We start from the raw sequence: 18,381 nt of genomic DNA on the forward strand, positions 1-18,381 counted from the left end.
AGACAATAAGTGGTGCAACATCCAAAGAGGCTTCATGTGTCATAGCATAGCCGATGCACGCAATTAGATCCGTATCCATAAAGTCAGATAGGGATACACACACATCTAATGCCAGCCTCACTATGTATTAGAGAGTAGGTTTTACTTTTACTTACACTGGTAGCTGTTCTCGAGAAGGACCTGCTTTGCCTAAAAACAAAACAGAAGATGGTGTTAACATGTCAGGAATTATTTATTTTCACCTGTTCCCACTTCTCCATTTTCATCTCAGCCTTTCCTTCATCCTTGCCTTCTACTTTCTGTCTCCATCTTTCACAGCCTCTTCCTCTCTTCATGTCATTGCTACCGCCACCCCTCCTAAGGCACATTAATTCCCTTCAATCCGCCCACCCAAAGTATATGCTCCTTCTTTCCTTCTCCTATGTGTAACAGGAAGAAAGGATGATGACAACACACCCAACTCCAGTCTTGAAGAAGGGTAGCTGTGGAAACTGTGGGTTGCAGGGCCGGCTTTAGGGCAGTGCGACTGGTGCGGCCACACTGGGCGCAGGCCTATGGAGAGGGCACTGACCTCAGTGGTGGGCACTGTGTTTAGCAATAACTTATGATTGGAGAGATGAGGGGCACTATTGCCAAGTGGTAGTGAGAAAATACGAGCAGACTATCATGGGGTGTGGGGTGCCAAAAATTGATTGTAGCACTGGGTGGCACTAGTGCTAAAGCCGGCCCTGGTGGGTTGAGCCCACTTTGCTAAGTTACCTTCTGGGGGATGGAAGCTGGGTGATTCTCCACAATCAGTCGGGTCAGATAATGGATCCATAAACGCTTTTCTTCTTGATTCCTGGCCTAGAAGACACAAGAAAATCTCCAGTCATCACATTGCATGAAGTCAACCTGGAACAATATCAGTACAAGATGGTTGATAAAGCACTAGCTGCTGCCAAACAGGAGAGAGGTCTTAGAGTTATCATATGGGGCAATATAGAAGGTATTAAACAGTGTAGCAGGGAATGGAGTAAGGCTGAGCTGCACGAAAAAAAGGCATGACAAGTCACTGGTGAGTCCTATCCTGTAGTGCAGCAGCCATGATCTGCAGACTGACTTTTGGAGGATGACCGGTGGGAATCAAACTTTATCAGAGTTTTCACCAAAAATCTTTTAGTCACCTTCCACCGTCTACTGTGGCAGAAATTACAGTTGGCTGGTTTTTACATTTATTGATCCAGTTGTAGCATATGGGTTTGGGGATATTTATAAGTATATAAACAAGAGAAAAGGCAAAGGGTAATTCTACTAGTTAAATAGAAGTACAAAACCATCACTGCTAAAAACCAATAACCAGTCTAAAGCTGCAAGTGGAATCTATGCTGTTCCAAAATAATCAGTTTGTCAGATGTCTCCAAAAATACAGAGTAGCAACTGAAAACATATGAACGCATTTTAACTGGGGAGCTGACAATCAAAATGAGCCTCACATTGTACCAATGCAGCAAGTGTCATGAGAGAGACTGTCAAGAAAATGTTGGAAAATTGAAGCCAAACAGGGCATTTTACAGAAACTACTTCCTAATTAAGGGGTTAAACAGCATAGTTTTTACAGTCTTTTCAAAAGACCTGCACAGCTTCACTGTCTAAACTACATTCTCATAGGAAACCCCTACTTAGGGCATCCTTCCAGTGAGCCGGGTGATGTCCCTGCACAAGGCTCGAACACAATAGCTTTACGTACCAGAGGGTCTCACTCACCCTAAGGCAACTAACAGAGTTTTAATAAAGTAATAAGGGCTAAAGGACATATGTACAAACTCTTTTTTGCAGTCAGAAATACAAAATGGTTTTCATATATATGAACAAGACACAAATTGAGATTAAAATTTGTGCTCAGCGATTTGGTATTAAAAGTAGTGTGTTTAGGGCACCCATTCCTAATACCATATCGGACCAGTTTGTATGAATGAAACATTCATTTTTTATTGACACGTTTAAGGTGGTGGTAACCATTTGTAAATGGACTGGGATCCTCAGTGGGCCCCTTCCCCTTTGTGAATGTAGAAACAAATAGTTTTTAACAGCAGGCCGTGGTCCTTTGGACTAGTGCCTCCTCTTAAAAAATGAAACTTAAATATTTCATTTTCCTTTTTTGAAACAGATCCAGTTTTCCTTTAAGGAAAATGGCTCGCATTTAAAAAAAATATTGCTTTATTAAAAGGCAACCACAGACATGGTGATCTGCTGACCCTAGCAGGCCACCATCCCTGTGATGGCAGCAATTCCTAGTGGGTTGTCAACTGCAACCTATCTCCTTACTATTCATGAGGTAGCCGATGAGTCTCCATTAGAAATTGCTAAATGAAACTCAATGGGTTTAATACTTTAGAAATTGTGATTTCTTAATTGAGATTTGGAAAGAATCGCAATTAGTAAATCACAATCCCTAAAATGTGTAAATGTGGCCCTAAGCCTCATTTAAAACACTGTGCTGGACACAGAACCCTTTAATGTCCCATACCTGACTATACAAGCAGAAGGCCTTTTTTATTTCCTATTTCCATAGGTCAGTCTTAAACATTTATATTGGTTTCTAGTCAATAAAATATTTTTTTAAAGAACTAAGCCCATGTATGATATATAGTATCAAATGTATATATGTGTGACACATCAAAACAATATAATCACACACACAAATGTAAGTGGTGGCTTTCAATTGCAGAAGCTGGGGTTATCTGGCACAAACAGGAATACCAGAGATAGTCACATGCTGATCTGTGTTGTCCTATCTGCCTGAAATGCTGTGTGTTGGGAATATTGAAGCTAAAATATGAACAGGTCAAAATATCCAAACCAGAATATTGAGGGACAAAATATCAAAAAGTCAATTTATATAGGTTTCTATAGCTAACTTCATATATACATACTGTAGGAGAGTAGGGTCTGCAATCCTATGATCACCCAGATTTTTTGCTTTTGTTTCACTGGTTTACGACTTTCTCTGGCTGTGGGCCTGCCAATCAGACCCACAGCCTGGCTGTTCTCTCTCTAAATTACGACATGTACCCTAGGTGCATTTACCAATTGGTCCTGGGCCACCTTATCAGACCCTGTAACTCAGGGCATAGGTGTACCCAGGGCCTACCAGGGGCTGAAGCATGTATTATGCCACCCCTGGCTGGCCTCCTAAATTTGACACAACTGGCTGCATGACAGCTGGGGCAAAGTCGTGTAATCACCCTTTGCTGTAGATATAGTATACCTATATCTAACCCTAAAATGGACACACAGATTCCTATCAGTCACTCCTATGGCAGGCCTTGACAATCCTGAAGGCAGAGTGCGTGGAATCATGTGAGATGGTGCTCTGGCATGAGCTGAGCCCGTCTGCAGCTTGCGGAACCAAGTCCTAATAGCTATTCCATGATATCGCATACCATATACTCTTAAGTGCATTATAATCCTCGCGGTTAAATGCTATCTTTGGTATTGCTTTATCAAAACATGTCGAGTAAGGTGTCATACGAATTGGAATACTAACCCCTCGCCAATTCTGGCGACGGGGTTAGCATTCCCCCTTCTAGAGGGACACGACATGTATGTAACTGTGAACCCCGGTTAAAGTTAAACGAAGCCTCAGCTCCGCAAAATGGATGCTGCCACCACAGACACGAGTCTGACCCCCTGCAGCTGGGAGTCCTTCCAGCGAGGGGAGCCTGGACAAAGGGTTTCCTGTCGAGGGCGGTGCTAGCACCGTCCCAGACAGGGTTTTGTGTATCCTGGGTAGGCAGGGCTTTACAGGAAGGTGACTGCTGAGTGGCACCCCGGTGCTCACTACGCATAGGCCGGTCAGAACCAGTTCCAGGGGCACACCAGCCCCTGGCCTGGGGAAAGTCCGGCATGGGAGAGGGGTGTAACCACCCCCCTCCTAGTCCCACCCATAGGCAGGACCTAGTCACCGGGTCAGCCCCTTTTCTTAGTATAAAGATAGGAGCGGGCCCCCTGTTCAAATTAGATCATCTTTGGAATCAAGACACGACTTTCTGCGAAAGGACATCAAGATTTCTTCTTCAAGATTCTCCCTTGTGGCTAAGGAGTAGTCACCCTGCATCCGCATGCACCATCCTAAGAACACTGCGGTCTGCTGCAAGTCCTTCCTCAGGAATCTGACGACACAGCTCGACGAGACCCGGCTTCCCTGGCACCTCTGACCTCTACTCACCTCTACAGCCAAGCTGAGAACCGTGAGTGCGATGAGACCTCGAGGGACCGACGATCGCCAAGACCGCACAACTTCTTTGTAACAAGCCCACCGAGTGTTCCACTGGTGAGTGCTTTGGGGTCCGAGAAGCCCCGACCCTGAGCGGCTCCAGCACCGAAGATCAGCCCTCCAGCATCTCCACGATCTGCGTGGGGCCCTTCTGCTTTTTGCTGCTCACCGCATTGTTTGGCTACTAGCCGGCTGGCTTGTGGCCTTCTTCACGACGCCCGACGACATCACTGCTGCTGGTCTGGTTGCTCCAGACTGGCCCTTGCTTCCTTCCAAAAGAGAAGCACCCGGACCCTCCTGGTCCACTCCAGACGCCATTTTGAGTCCATCGCGTGGGCTTGAATTTGCCAAGGCTTTGTTGCCCAATCCTGGGTCCAGCGATGCCGACAGCTTCATCCATCGTGGGACAGCTCGCTCCTCCATCCTGGTCGCCGACAACGCCTCCTGGTCCATGAGATCTGCAGAGCACAGCGTCACCCACTCACCTAGTCGAGGTGACTACCATCCGGTGCCCTCCTGGTGCCACCTGACTACTGGCTAGTAGTCTCGAACTTGGTCCCCTCTGCTTTCAGGTGTCATCTCTCTTCAAGATCCAGGCTTGGATCATTTCGAACTCTCTTCACTGGTCGCCTGCCAGCATCTTTCTTCCAGGCTCCTGGTCCGTCTACGAGGATTCCCGACGTCTTTTGAGACATATGCAGCTGCAGCCCCTGGGCTAGGTAACTTCGGCATTTCGGTGCCCCAGCTTAGCCTCACTATCCAAGGGTCAGAATCCACTTTCGTTTTCCTCCTACCAGGTCGGGTTCGCCCGAGAACACTAACTTTCTGAAATCTAGCTACCATAGACTTTGTCCCGCATCCCGCGTGAGAGTGCACACTCTGCACCCGAGTCCCCTAGGCCTCCTAGAAGTAATCTGAAGATTCTATAGTCAAGACCTAGCGATTCCAAAGCCTATTAGTACTGTACTTACCTGCTAGTAATTTTGAATTCCACTTTCAGAGTATATGGTTTTCCGTGCCCCTCGGGCATTTGTATATACTGTGCTAACTTAAGTATTTTCGTAAGAGTTTTGTGTTGTGCTTAGTACCCTGTCCTCATAAAGAGTACAGGACTGTTGTGATCTTAATAAATACAATGTTTATTTTCATAACACTTGTGTGGTGTCCTTTCACTTGGTGTTCAAGGGGTATATGTGTGGTATAACAGCTGGCTTAACACGCCCTCTCGAGTTTTTAGCCTTAGACTGCTCGTATCCACGCTACTAGGATAGCTGGTCTATAAGGTTGACTTACAACCAATCATCAATAAGGGTTGCTGGACTGATACATAGTGTTCACTAGAATAGTGAGCACTGCATATCAGGCCACCTTCTCACACATACCATGGAGATATATATCTTCAAGTTCACCTAAAACCATTGACAAACACAATAAAGGAGACATATTGGCATTGCCAGTGCCTACTTTATTAGTTTCCTCCATGCTAGCCCACCAGGCTCTGAAACCGGATCCCAGGGTCTTAAGCTTCCCAGTTCACGGATTGTGACTGCGGATGACCATTCCGACTCGCCTCAAGGGACTGAGCTCACCAAATGAGGCAGAAAGGAATCAAGCAAGCATTATCAGCCCACCATCTTCCTTTCCTCTTGCATCAGCCTCAGTTGGTCACTTCCCACTCAGCAGCTCATCATCATGAACTTAATAGCAAACCCTCGCTGAGCATGAATAACATCAAACCATCGCAGAGCATGAATCACAGACTTATTCTTACAATGATAATACATGTAGGAACTTCACAGCAACAATATATGGTTCTACAGACTCACTGCCACAGGATGGCAACATGGTTTGCAAAATAGAAAACCTCTACAGAAATAAACTGTCTGATTTGGCTTGGATTTCCAGCATCTATATGTTGATTCATGCGAGCAACATCTTGGTTGGGGTCTTAGATCACAAAGGTAAAAATCTCTGCAATGGACCACGAAGTGTTTGCGTTGCGTATACCTCTTGTAATTCACAACTTAGAAAAACAGGATGGTTCAGGACTTTCACTCTCTTTTAATTTAGGACTCTTGCATGAGAAGAAGAAGGATAATTTGTGTCCTGGATTTACACTTTGTGAATTGACAACTGAATAGACCCAAGAGGGGTGATTTTGCTGGGACCTGTATGTGGGTAGCATTTCTGGATTCACTGTACAGATCTGCTGGACTCAGAACAGCTTGCATCTTTAGGGTGGAATGTATATAGATTGGGTGGTCACTGAAGGTCTTGATCCTGTGCGGCAGCAAGGATGGGAAGTGCATATTTATTGAACCCACCATCCACTGCATCTCTAGGGCAGCAAAGCTGAGAAGTATACACAAGAAGGACATTGGATCCAACGTATTTGTGGGATAGCACTTCTAGAACATTTGCACATGATTTCCTGTTGCAAACAGTAGGGGAATGGTACTTAACAGTTTCCCAGGTTTCATTTAGACATCAGTCCTATTCTGAGCGAGGGCCTTACCTGGACAACCTGTTGCTGCTTAGGAATGCTGAGATCCGAAATTTTGAAACTCAAAGAATCCTTCACATTTTCGATCAGGACAAGGTTGCAACACTGCAGGAGGGGACACAAGAATGAGGTGCATTTTTAGGTCATTTGGTAAAACTGTGAAATGCCCATGCACAATTTCATTGACTTGAGTCTTGCCTTAGGTCAAAAACACAACTTCTCCAAAATTGCTCACAACCGTCAAAGATGACACACAAACAGTAAAAGCTGCAGCTTTAAGATTAGAAATACAAGGTAATATGATGTCATTTTTGTCAGTTTCCTGACGGCAATGGCCAACATCAGTGGAAGTTGGCACCAGAGTTTGATTTTTGTGCTTGGCAAGGCTCGAATAAAATGGAATCCCTCCTAAGGGAGACTAAACTGCCTTCACCCACAAAGCTAATGGGAGACAAGTATTCATCAGAATTCAGAATGGAGTTCTTTCATCAGATATCTTTCTAGAAGGAAATTATACAGAAATATCGAATATGAAACAGAATGCTAGATACATTATAAGAACAAGGCTAAAATAGAAATCTCCCAAATGGGTCAAGTCACAGGACAGGGACTATTTATGTTTGGTCATGGACAAGTATTACACACTTGATGTAATGATGGTATTACACAATAATAATCCAAAAACCTCTAAGACAACTTCAACGACCATACACCCGACTCCACAACCATCCCGGTCTCCGCATAGTATCCTATGCCAACGACATCCAGAACATCCTCTCCTTCACCAAGGATCCCACCACCGCCAGACTCAATTTCCAGGAAAGAATGCAGGACGTCGCGACCTGGATGAGCAACAGCTGTCTGAAGCTCAACTCAGCGAAGACAGAAGTCCTTGTCCTTGGAACCACCTCATTGGCATGGAGCAACACCTGGTGGCCCACCGCCCTTGGAAGCCCCCCGACCCCCCCGGACCACGCCAGGAACCTCAGCATTGTACTCGACTCCAACCTCTCCATGAACCGACAGGTCAACGCCGTTGCCGCCAGCTGCTTCAACACCCTCTGTATCCTCTGTAAGGCTTTCAAATGGATCCCCCCGAGCAAGGAAGACAGTCACCTACGCACTCATTACCAGCAGACTGGACTACGGAAACACCCTCTACGCCGGCATAAACAAGTCTCTACTCCACAAGCTCCAGACGATATAAAACACCGCCGTCAGACTCGTCCTTGGTATCCCTTGACACGAGCACATCAGCCAACACCTACGGAATCTCCACTGGCTCCCCCGTTGAGAAAAGAGTCACTTTCAAGATACTCTCCCACACCTGCAAATGCCTACACAACACCGAACCCCAATACCTCAATGATAGACTAACCCTCCACGCACCCAAAATAAAGCTCCTATTTGCCAACCTAGTCCTTGCAGAAACCCCACGCATCCACAGAGCCAAAACAGGAGGAAGAGCTTTCTGCTACATCGTGGCCAAGTCCTAGAACGAGCTCCCGATCGACATTAGACGCCCGCCCTCCCTGAACCCCTTCAGGAAGGCTCCCAAGACTTGGCTATTCGGCTGAAGGGATCTGCTGACCCCCGACCCGTGCTTTGAGGCCCCCACGGGTGAGTAGCAGGCTTCCATTTCCCTGATTCATTGCAATTGAGCTTTGGGTGGAATGTAACCCCCCTCTGTGACATTCCAAAATAGAGTTGTTGATAGCATGCATGTAAATGAAAGAATGTTGGGATTCTGCCTGAATAACATTTTCTGTAGGGGCATGCAGAATGCACAGCATCACTTTACTTAGCTTACAAAGATGTGTGTTTGGTAGACAAACTGATCCCCCCGTTTCTTGGCAATCAGCAGCATCTTGCTGAAGAGGAAGAAAGCCCGCTCTTTCTTCATGCGCTGGACACGAAATGTTCCCTCCAGCACCAGCTCACCAAAGGCGCACAAATCTGGCCCCTTCCAGCTCACAAGCAGACTCTGGATCTCCTGCAGAATAGAAAAACACAAGGTGTACACATAAATACAGGTTATGGCAGGTGTAAATCCTGGAACTATGATTTGTTATGCAGATCTGTAGAGCACTATCACTAGGGGAGGTGGGGGTGGTACCCTGCCACTGAGCAGTAGTGGTAGTAGAACTGATGTAGCAGCAACAATACCAAAAACACTGTGTGGAAGAGATCTACGGTGCCAACAATATAAACAACTACAGCAGCAGCAGAGCCAAATGACAAACAATAGGTGCTAAACAGTGGGGACAATGCCATCAGTAGCAATAACAGAAGGAAAGACACTGAAGCAGTGGCTACATTGATACCAGCAACAGAACAGCAAATGCACTAACAATAAGATAAGGAGAACAACTGACACAAAACAAGCAAGAACAGAAGAAGTAGCAACACGTGTACCAAGAGCTGCAACGGACGGAGGGGCCAGAAGGTCGGGCTACACTTATGCGATTTAAGAGAAAAAGTATGGGTTGCAAGTATGTGACAACTGTCAAGCTATAGTCCATGCCCAGGACAGAGTCTGCTTTCAAAAGTGTGCGACTTAGCTCTGCATTCTGAGTTCTGAAGTTTTGAGGGGTGCAAAAACAAACTGGGGGAACTGTGTGTCTGTGTGGTTTGATCCCAGGACATTTTTATAGCTTCCCCACTCCATTTTCTGCCCCTGCCCCGCCCCACCACTCTGCACTCTTTCTGATGTGTGTTCGCCATGCAAATCCCTCCAGATAACATGTGGAGACGCGTTTTGATGTATAACCTGGATCCAAACATTCTGGACCCCGTTTGTGTCTGATTTCGGATTTATAAAATACCTATGTATTGACTCCTAGTAAAAGACAATTGGCGCCATCTCTTGTGGATGTGGAATAGTGTGGCATAAATCATACGAGCATACAATCTGTGAAATTAAACTGATTCACAATAACACTCTGTGAACGTTCATCCACAGACTACAGGGCTTGTAAACGCCTTTGAGAACTGGGAAGCCGACTTACAACTGTTCAATTTTGTAAGTTTTATGTTCATTTGGGAGGATAGAACACATGGGAACTGAGAACTGTTCAATCTGCCATCAAGGTAGCAAAACAGATTACCCAATATCTGCCCAGAACGCTATTTCCTATAGGCAAATGTTACATGTTATGTTATCAGCATGTACAGCACGTGTGACCCACAATACAGCACATGTGTGACATTTTAAAATCTTACGATCCAGTCTTCACAGGATAGGTTTAACGAGTAAGGTATAACTGGAAATATTTCCAATCAACTGCCAATAGGAAAAGAAGCTGTAAGACAATTAGATATTGAATACATCACGATGCTGGAGTGAACATGGATTATATATAACGTGTACTTCGACCTGTATGACTTTAGGATTAGGATCAGAGGACCCGGATAATGGGATAAGTCCCTGTCAGTACATGGGCAATAATGACAGATACAGGTAGAGAGGCGAGCGCTGAAATAAAATGTGGGGTGCTCCTCACCCGACTGTGCAGGAGGGTACTTCGTTGTGCGTCGTGTGGCGGCTGGGGTGAAGGGAGCCACAGTAGTAAGAAAAGAGTGTCCTTCTGTACGTCTGAAGGCGCTACAGCCCTCTAACTACGAAAGTATCACTCAGCATTTATAAACTTATTACATTGAAAAGTGTAACTGGTTTAAAGAGAGTCACGTGACTGTGCAGCATTCGTTTTCATGCCCTTCCCGGCACAGACCAATGGAGAAAACGATAGCTCACCTTGTGTTACTTGACCATGGGAAGCCAACTGAAATAGTTAAAGAAGAATGCTTACTTTACAATCTTTTTTTCAAAACACGAGTGTGGTTTCATGGCTGCTAACTTGCAAGGGAAAAAATGCTGAAGTCAGTAAGCCAGCCCCACGGAGTCGAGCACTTACTTACGACTCCGTCATTTTAAGTGCAAGGACTGGAACCACTGCGTGTGGACTCGGTTTATCATCTTTTTTATGACCGATATCGTAAGGGCACTGAGTTGAGTTAAAGTAGCATCTATGATCGTAGCAGTTCACTTTGCAATGTGCTGTCTAAAGTGCCCGACACTGTAAGTGCCCCTGTGTCAGCAGTAGGTACTGAGAGGTTTATGGCCTTTACTCTCTAGCAACATTCATGGCATCTTGTGGGGAAATACCTTTAGGGCATGTACTGTTTACTCACCCTCTCTCACCCTCTCACCATCACTCACCCCTCACCCATCCTCTCACCCTCACCCACCCTCACACCCTCACACACCCTCACACCGTCACCCTCACAACCCCTCACACACCTTCACCCTCACAACCCCTCACACACCCTCTCTGTGTGTGTGGCGCTCTGTGTGTGTGTGGCGCTCTGTGTGTGTGTGGTGCTCTGTGTGTGTGTGTGTGTGTGTGTGTGTGTGTGTGTGTGTGTGTGTGTGTGGCGCTGTGTGTGGGTGTGTGTGTGTGTTGGTGTGTGTGTGTGTGTGTGTGTGTGTGTGTGTGTGTGTGTGTTGGCTCTGTGTGTGTGTGTGTGCGTGGCTCTGTGTGTGTGGCTGTGTGTGTGTGTGGCTCTGTGTGTGGCTGTGTGTGTGGCTCTGTGTGTGTGTGTGTGGCTCTGTGTGTGTGTGGCTCTGTGTGTGTGTGGCTCTGTGTATGTGTGGGTGCAAATGCAATAGGTCTCACATTTGCGAGAGATTAAGCTATTGGCATTGTAAATGACAATGCCATTTATTTATCTGTTTTCAAACCCAACACATAAATAACAATGTTGTCATTTACAATGCCAATAGTTCTAACTTTCGCAAAGGCGAGACTGTTGCATTGTAAATGCTTGTTCAATTTTACCTCCACATTACTTTTATTCCAGTTTTGCACTTTCGATTGTTTTCTATTCTAGTGCTCTATGTGGTCCTGAAAGTACGTAATTGGGAGTGGTTGTGTAGATGTGCAGTAAGAAACAGAGAGCAGAACTTGAGGAGCAATATCTAGTCTTGCCACATGGTGGCATCAAGTCCCCAGAGTAAGGCAAAAGGAATCATTTTCTTTTTTCGTTTCTTTGTAAATTCATGTATTTAGGTACTTAAAAAGAATCACAAATTCTCTGCTTCAGCATTAGATCTATTATACGAAGGTCTTAGGTAATTCAAATAAGTACATGCCGTTGTAACAGAAACGCCTGTACAATAAATGAAGAGATGGTAAAGACTTTAAGAGCTTGGGTTGTTTTCGCAGTTTAAATTGCCTTTAGTGTTTGCACATACTCTTGCGCAAGCCACAGTTCTATTGTTTTTAGAATCAACATAACAAAGGAAATGGCAGATTTTTCATCAACGGTGGTTACGATTATGAAGCGCAGGGTTTGCGGTTTTAAACAGATCTTTTTTCCACTAAAAGCCAAAATGTGAAGAAAAAAAATAATTTCCTTTAAAAAAGAAAACAAAACGTTGTGAAATGTGTTTTCTACACAATGGTGCGTAAAACAGTTCTAACATCAGCGACTTTTCGTTGATGTTTTATACATGACTGAGCTCATGGCTTTAAGTGGGATGAAAAAACTGGGGGGTCTCCTAAAGGGGCGTGAGTCCAGTGCTTAATTTGTAAAAGGATAAGTGCAGGAGCTCTCGTCGGGAGGCCACTGCAGCTTGCACCGCACATAATCCATGCCAGCGCTGCCAATGACAGTACATACGCAGCTACTAACCTTCACACTCCTACAAGTGTGACAAGTCAGACTATTCAAGGCCCCCAAAGCCAGAAGAATGGCTCGGGAGGCAGGTATCAGTCATTATTAATGTAAATTGAACAGATAAATTGCTGTTGTTGTGTTCATACCGAAATTAGCAAGACAGCGCCACCATGTGGCAGACTGTCAGAGCCCCGTTGCTGACAATAAGGTGCTGGAGACGAGCACCTGAAAGCTCCGGCTCAAATTAAGTGTGTGACCAATGTAATTGAGCGTGTGGCTTAAAAACACGTAAACTGAAAATCTGTGCTTAACATATTGTACCGCCTGACTGGTATTTTGATGCTTCTGTCATTGCATCCAGATATATAATACAAGTAACATTACACCTACAACAAGCCAAAACTATTGGCTTTGTCAATGGTTGTTAGTTGCACAAGATAAATAAGCAACAACCATGGCTTTGTTTTATATAACATTAAAAATTCTTAAGTTCTGACATGATGAGACTGTAAAAGAACTTCAACGAGTCTCTTTGAAGTTATATCAAAGGCAGTGAAGGGTGGTACTGCTGCAGAATTAAGATTTATATTTTTCACAGAGCGTGAGGGCAAAAATGGAGAGCCCGATGGGAACCCGACTCAGCACCTGCTTATAAGAACTGCCGGTACTGAGCCCCGGAAGGACCCGGCCCACTTAAAACTCTGCCTGTACTCAGTTGTTAAACAACCAGGGGCACAGTCACTGTGCCACCTTTTAAAGACGTTTGGCTTTGCCAGGCGTGTTGTCAATGCTGAACAGCATTAGCAACAAAAAAAAGGTTTATGCCAACGCAGAACAGCAGTGGCAAAAAAGCCCCCAAAACAGCCAAATTGGCTGTTCCCAACTTGATGTCGTATATGCATGCCTGAGTCACCATGATTCACATGTACGTGTCAAGATGCTGCAGTGATTTTACATATATATTGTGATTTTTAAATGATGTTTCAAGTTGGCAGACACCATTCTTGGAGCTTTAAATAAAAAAATATAAAAAGTGTGTGAAACTGCATAGCAAACAAAAGAGCAACCGGGTAGCAAATGGCAACTACTGAGCAAACTGTAAAAGAAAAAGTTATAGGAAAAAGTGGGGAAGTGCAGTGGGTAGGAGGAGGGGCAATGGAGCAATGAAGGATTGAAGAGGAGCAACAAAGAGTTGCTCTCCCCCAATCCTTCATTGCCCCCCTGCCCCTCCCACTGGCAGCGGGGAGCAACAATGGTCCTGGAGAGGCAGGGACGTTGAGGAGCTTGGGGCAAGAAAAAGAATAGCACAATAAAAATCAGATGAGTGAGCAATCGACGAGTGGAACACAGTGGTCACGGGTGGGGATGTGAGAGAGAAAGAAGCACACAGAAGAAAGACAGCAATAAAACACATATACACTGAAAAACTAAAATACAAATATAAATCCGTATTTTTAGTCATGGAAGGATACACGTCATCCATTCAAAAGGACTAACAACAAAGCAATGCTCCTAGGGAGAGGTAAACACTAGAAGTAAAAGGAAAGCCGTTGAACAAGAAGCAAGCAGGCGAGATTGACAAGAAAACCAACCACAGATAAGCAATGGGCAGACCCAAAGGTCACTCAAATAATTGGTGTTGTGCTCAAAAGGTCTGGCCTTGAATGGTAGGAAACACAGGAGATATGGGAAGCCAAACACATTTTCATGGCAAATATAATTTCCAACTTGAAATGGCCTTACCTGTGCAGGGGCCACCACTCCAATATATATCCTTAATATAATAAACCTCTGAGGATGGATACATATTTGCGTGGCAGCCCCTGGCAGGGATTTGGCGGCCTCCGGCTCTATTCCACTTCCAAACCCCCTGACCCCCCCACCCTCTTCACTGGCTCCGCGCTCCGCCCCGCCCGGACCCCCTCTTCCGGGGCCCCTACTTACGCTCCCTGCCCAGGGCCGCCATGAGCCTAGAGCCTCCCCTGGCCATCCTTCATCTGAAAAGTGGATAACATTAAATTGATACAAAGAAATCACTGCTTTCCAAAAATGTAGAGACGATTGGGAGTTGATAGATAGGTTAATTGACTGTCTCTCAAAAACCCAAAATGTTGCTGTGATTGAAGTATGAAGAAAACATCCCTCCACTGACAGTGAAGTGCAGACAGCAATGATGCATTCTTGACCTGAAACTGCTGCTAATTCTGATAATTTGGAAAGATTCTCAGATGATCCCACACCCTTCAGTGATTTCAAAATTGAAATAATGTTGTGGTGTTTTTTGTAAATTCATGAGCGTAGCACTTCGGTTATGCCTGCCTAGTAAGTCACCACTTCTGATTTTCTGCCTTTTTAGGTTTAGGTTTATAATAATGTTTTCCCTTAACATAAGGGTCCACTGGACCCAAAGTTACAGGCAAATTAAAAAATGTCTTGTTAATCAAAAGTCCAACTACATCATAACTACAAAGTGTGAACCACCACTGCTGGGAATTTATCACATTTATATAGATAGGTGCATGTTGTGTCTGTTTCAACCAGGTGTTTTTCGGGTTCCACAATATATTTTAGTACGAGAAAACGAAAATCATTTTCATACTTTGAAAACTAAGGCACATTCATTCCCTTCCAGAAGATACCAAAATCCAACATCTGTAACTCTCATAAGCCTTGAACATTAAAATGTGGACTGTTCTGCTAATAAAGGGGAACTTACTTTTTGAAGGAAAAAAACATGTTTTGAAGATCACTCTTGTTTAGCACTGCAAACCCAGCTCAGAAAGACACTTCAGGTTTAATCCCTTTACAAGTTAATGCTTTGGGGATTCTGTAATAACCCTCTTTTCTCTACATTTGCACAATCATAGGATTAACTGCCATTCTTGAAACACTCTCAAATGGAAAGTGCATTTAAATAGCTGTGGTTTTTCTTTACATCTGTCGGGTCGAAACATTTTCCATTCTATTCCCTTTTTAACAGTCACACTGAATGTTTTTGCCATTCTTAGAAAAAGATATTTCACATTTTTGGAACAGTTAAGAGTGCAACCTTTACAGAGATGTAAGCATCCGATTTTGGCTAGCTTCATGACTGTCTAAAGTTTAGAAAGTTAGAAATGTACTTTATGAAAGAACAAATTACATTTACGAAAACATCAGAGTTCTCTGGCTCTGAGAGCATTCTTATTTTATTTTAAGTTAAATAAACAAACGATCCCTTTTTAAAGAGAAAATTACCATGTTTCAATTGCCAAAACTTTCTCTCCTAACGCAAAAATAAAAAGTTCTACAATTATGAGAGTTGTTACTGCTGCTTTGGGAAATTTTACAAGCATACTTTTTATTTTTTCAACAAATCCGGCTATTTGCATAAAAAAAGAATATTCGTGTTATTGAGGCATTTGCCTTGGCCTGCGCAGGCACCCAATCGACCATACTATGCTCTAATGACAGTGTTGCCAGATCAAACTCTGAAAAGAAGCAGAACTAAATGTAAAAAATGCCCACACTTAGGGGCCGATTACGATGGCGGGCGGACATAGTCCGCTTGCCACGGTAACGGAGCACGGGACCACCCGCCAATGCTGCGGTGGTCCTGCCATGCACATTAGGATGCGCCCGCCACACTGGCGGGCGAATCCTGTGCCTTTTCCATTGCGGGTGGATCTGCTGGCCGCAGACCCGCCCTCAATGTAAAAGGACTGTGCACAGCATTGCCACGCACTACGTGGCAGGCACCACGGGGGGGGCACCATAGGTACCCCCCATGTGCACCCCCACATCCCCTTCACCCTGGGGGCCCGCAAGGGGCCCCCAAAGCAAAGACTGTGTGCCTTTCCATGGCGGCAACGGCATACGACCGCCAGCATTGTAATATGGATGGCGGTGTCTTTCAGACACCGACACCATTTGCAGGCACTTTTTCCACCGGTCATCCAGCGGAAAAGTGGCATACGATCTTTCCGTCCGCCGCTGACCCCCAGCCATCATAATATGGCGGGGGTCTTTGCTGAGTGGATGGCGGGCGGATCGCCCCCGGCGGGCCGGTGGTGACTACCGCCGGCCCGGCGGGGACGATCCGCCTGCCATCCTAATGGGTCCCTAAATATTTGACCTAGGTATTTATTGCATTTAGCCAGAGAAGTCTAGGGTGTACTTAAAAACCTTATTTAACCATGTAACATCTTTAAGACTTATTCTTTATGTGCCTCTTTTTGTATTCACATTTTACTATTTCCCTATTTCTTGCCCCACATTTGTTTTGCCATTACTTTGGGTGTACCACTGCACTCACTGCTATTTCAAAGTATTTTTTTGTGCACATTTTTGCCTTTCCTTTACTGATGCTGGTGCTTTTTCTTCGCGTTGCAGCGTTTTTCTTCATTTCTTGCTTTTTCAGCATCCTACAGCATCAGCTCCCCAGCTGTACTGCTTTCTTCCTATTTATTCCCAATATTCTCCAACTTCGGGAGGAGTCCACTGCACATGCGCCAAAATGACACCTGCAAAATTTTTGCGGTTCTTTTTCTTGCAAACCATTCTCTGCGATTTTACAATGATCACAATAATTTACAGATTTATAGCACTGGTGCATGCTCAATGGATGGTCACATTTTGGTCATACCTCCAAAAGGATAAACATTTACCAACCAAGAAGAGGCAGTAAACAGCACAAAATACCAATGTTATGTTAAAATTTGGTGGACTTTCATTCAGCGGTTTCGTAGCAGCATTGGAGTAGGTGGTCATGTTAAAACCCATGATATATGGAAAAGTAACACATTTTGAGATACCCTTATTCCACTCGAAAAAGGAGATTTGTACATTTAATACAGGGGCCCGCTGCCTCTTGCCTTTGCATCCACATGCACCAATGGTAATAAATAGCATATTACACTCTGCACATATGTATATATATCTAATACATATCATGTTGGACCACCTCTGCTACAGTAGTGTTTCGGAGACGTCAATTACAAGCAGATCAGGATCACTTTCAACCCCCTTTGGCCTCCATCTGAGGAACAACCTCTTATTCTTTTTTCCTTTACAAAACACAGACTTAAACTGGAGAACTTTTATCCAACCTGACCATGTTGCTGTCCTTGGCGGATTGTTAAAGTAAGGTAAAAATGTATTTGCATAGTTACTTAAAACCATTTTAATACATACAAAAAATAAAACCATGTTTAAAATGTTCGTGGTCCCTCATAAGCGTCGCAGCATGATCCCTTGGTGGATTGGGTTTGAGAGTCAACCTGAGCCCCATAGCTTTGGCAGTTTGAGGAATCATGATTGCTGGATGAGCAGACCGTGGGAACACAAGGATTAAACCACTAGCATTTCCATAGAATTGGGTGATATATATATCATATTAAACAAATAACGCCGCTCTTTTGCAGCTATTAAAATATTAGCCGGTCTTCAAAGTCACAATGCTCGTTTTTGCAGACGGACAGTGAGATGCAGATTTTTTTTTATTACTTAGTCTGGCAGGGACTTATAACTGCGGAAAAAGCCATTTCCCCATATGTTTAGAAAGCGCTTGTCTCACACACACACCAATATAGTGCGGCTTTATTGTTGCTGGCAAGACATCCACCGAGAGTTGTCCGACAAGTTCCCACACCTCAGATCTCAAGAGTTCCTACCCACTGCCCATAATGATGATAATTTGCTTCCCAGAGCTATAATTATGGTTGTAATAAGCCACTTATTCGGGGAGGGCGGCCACAGCTCAGAAATAGAGAAGGGTTTATTCAGTAATCTCGCCAAGGAAATCTAAGCTTGTGTTATGTGTGGAATATTATAACAGCGGCCATTTTATAAACTTCAATATCACCTACGCGGATCCGCAAACAAAAACTCAGTCCTAGAAAAAAACTATTTTGGTAGTTGGGGGGGCGGGTTGTACTTGTATTATTGACCTAAAGGACTTTTT

General features: G+C 44.5%; 1 protein-coding gene across 2 annotated transcripts in view; it reads right to left on the reverse strand.

The window, feature by feature from the left end:
* The window catches only part of LOC147692685 (uncharacterized), a 430,724-nt gene that overhangs the window by 74,244 nt on the left and 338,099 nt on the right, over positions 1–18,381 (reverse strand). For both annotated transcript variants that reach the window (XM_086938862.1, XM_086938863.1), the window contains 4 exons: positions 8,572–8,754; positions 6,774–6,866; positions 760–846; positions 156–189 (listed from right to left, as the gene is read on the reverse strand). In XM_086938862.1, coding sequence (XP_086794988.1) covers positions 156–189; positions 760–846; positions 6,774–6,866; positions 8,572–8,754 — 397 coding nt within the window. The remainder of the gene's footprint in view (positions 1–155; positions 190–759; positions 847–6,773; positions 6,867–8,571; positions 8,755–18,381) is intronic.

The sequence above is a fragment of the Lissotriton vulgaris genome, chromosome 9 (assembly GCF_964263255.1).
Source record: "Lissotriton vulgaris chromosome 9, aLisVul1.2, whole genome shotgun sequence".
Taxonomy (NCBI): Eukaryota; Metazoa; Chordata; class Amphibia; order Caudata; family Salamandridae; genus Lissotriton; species Lissotriton vulgaris.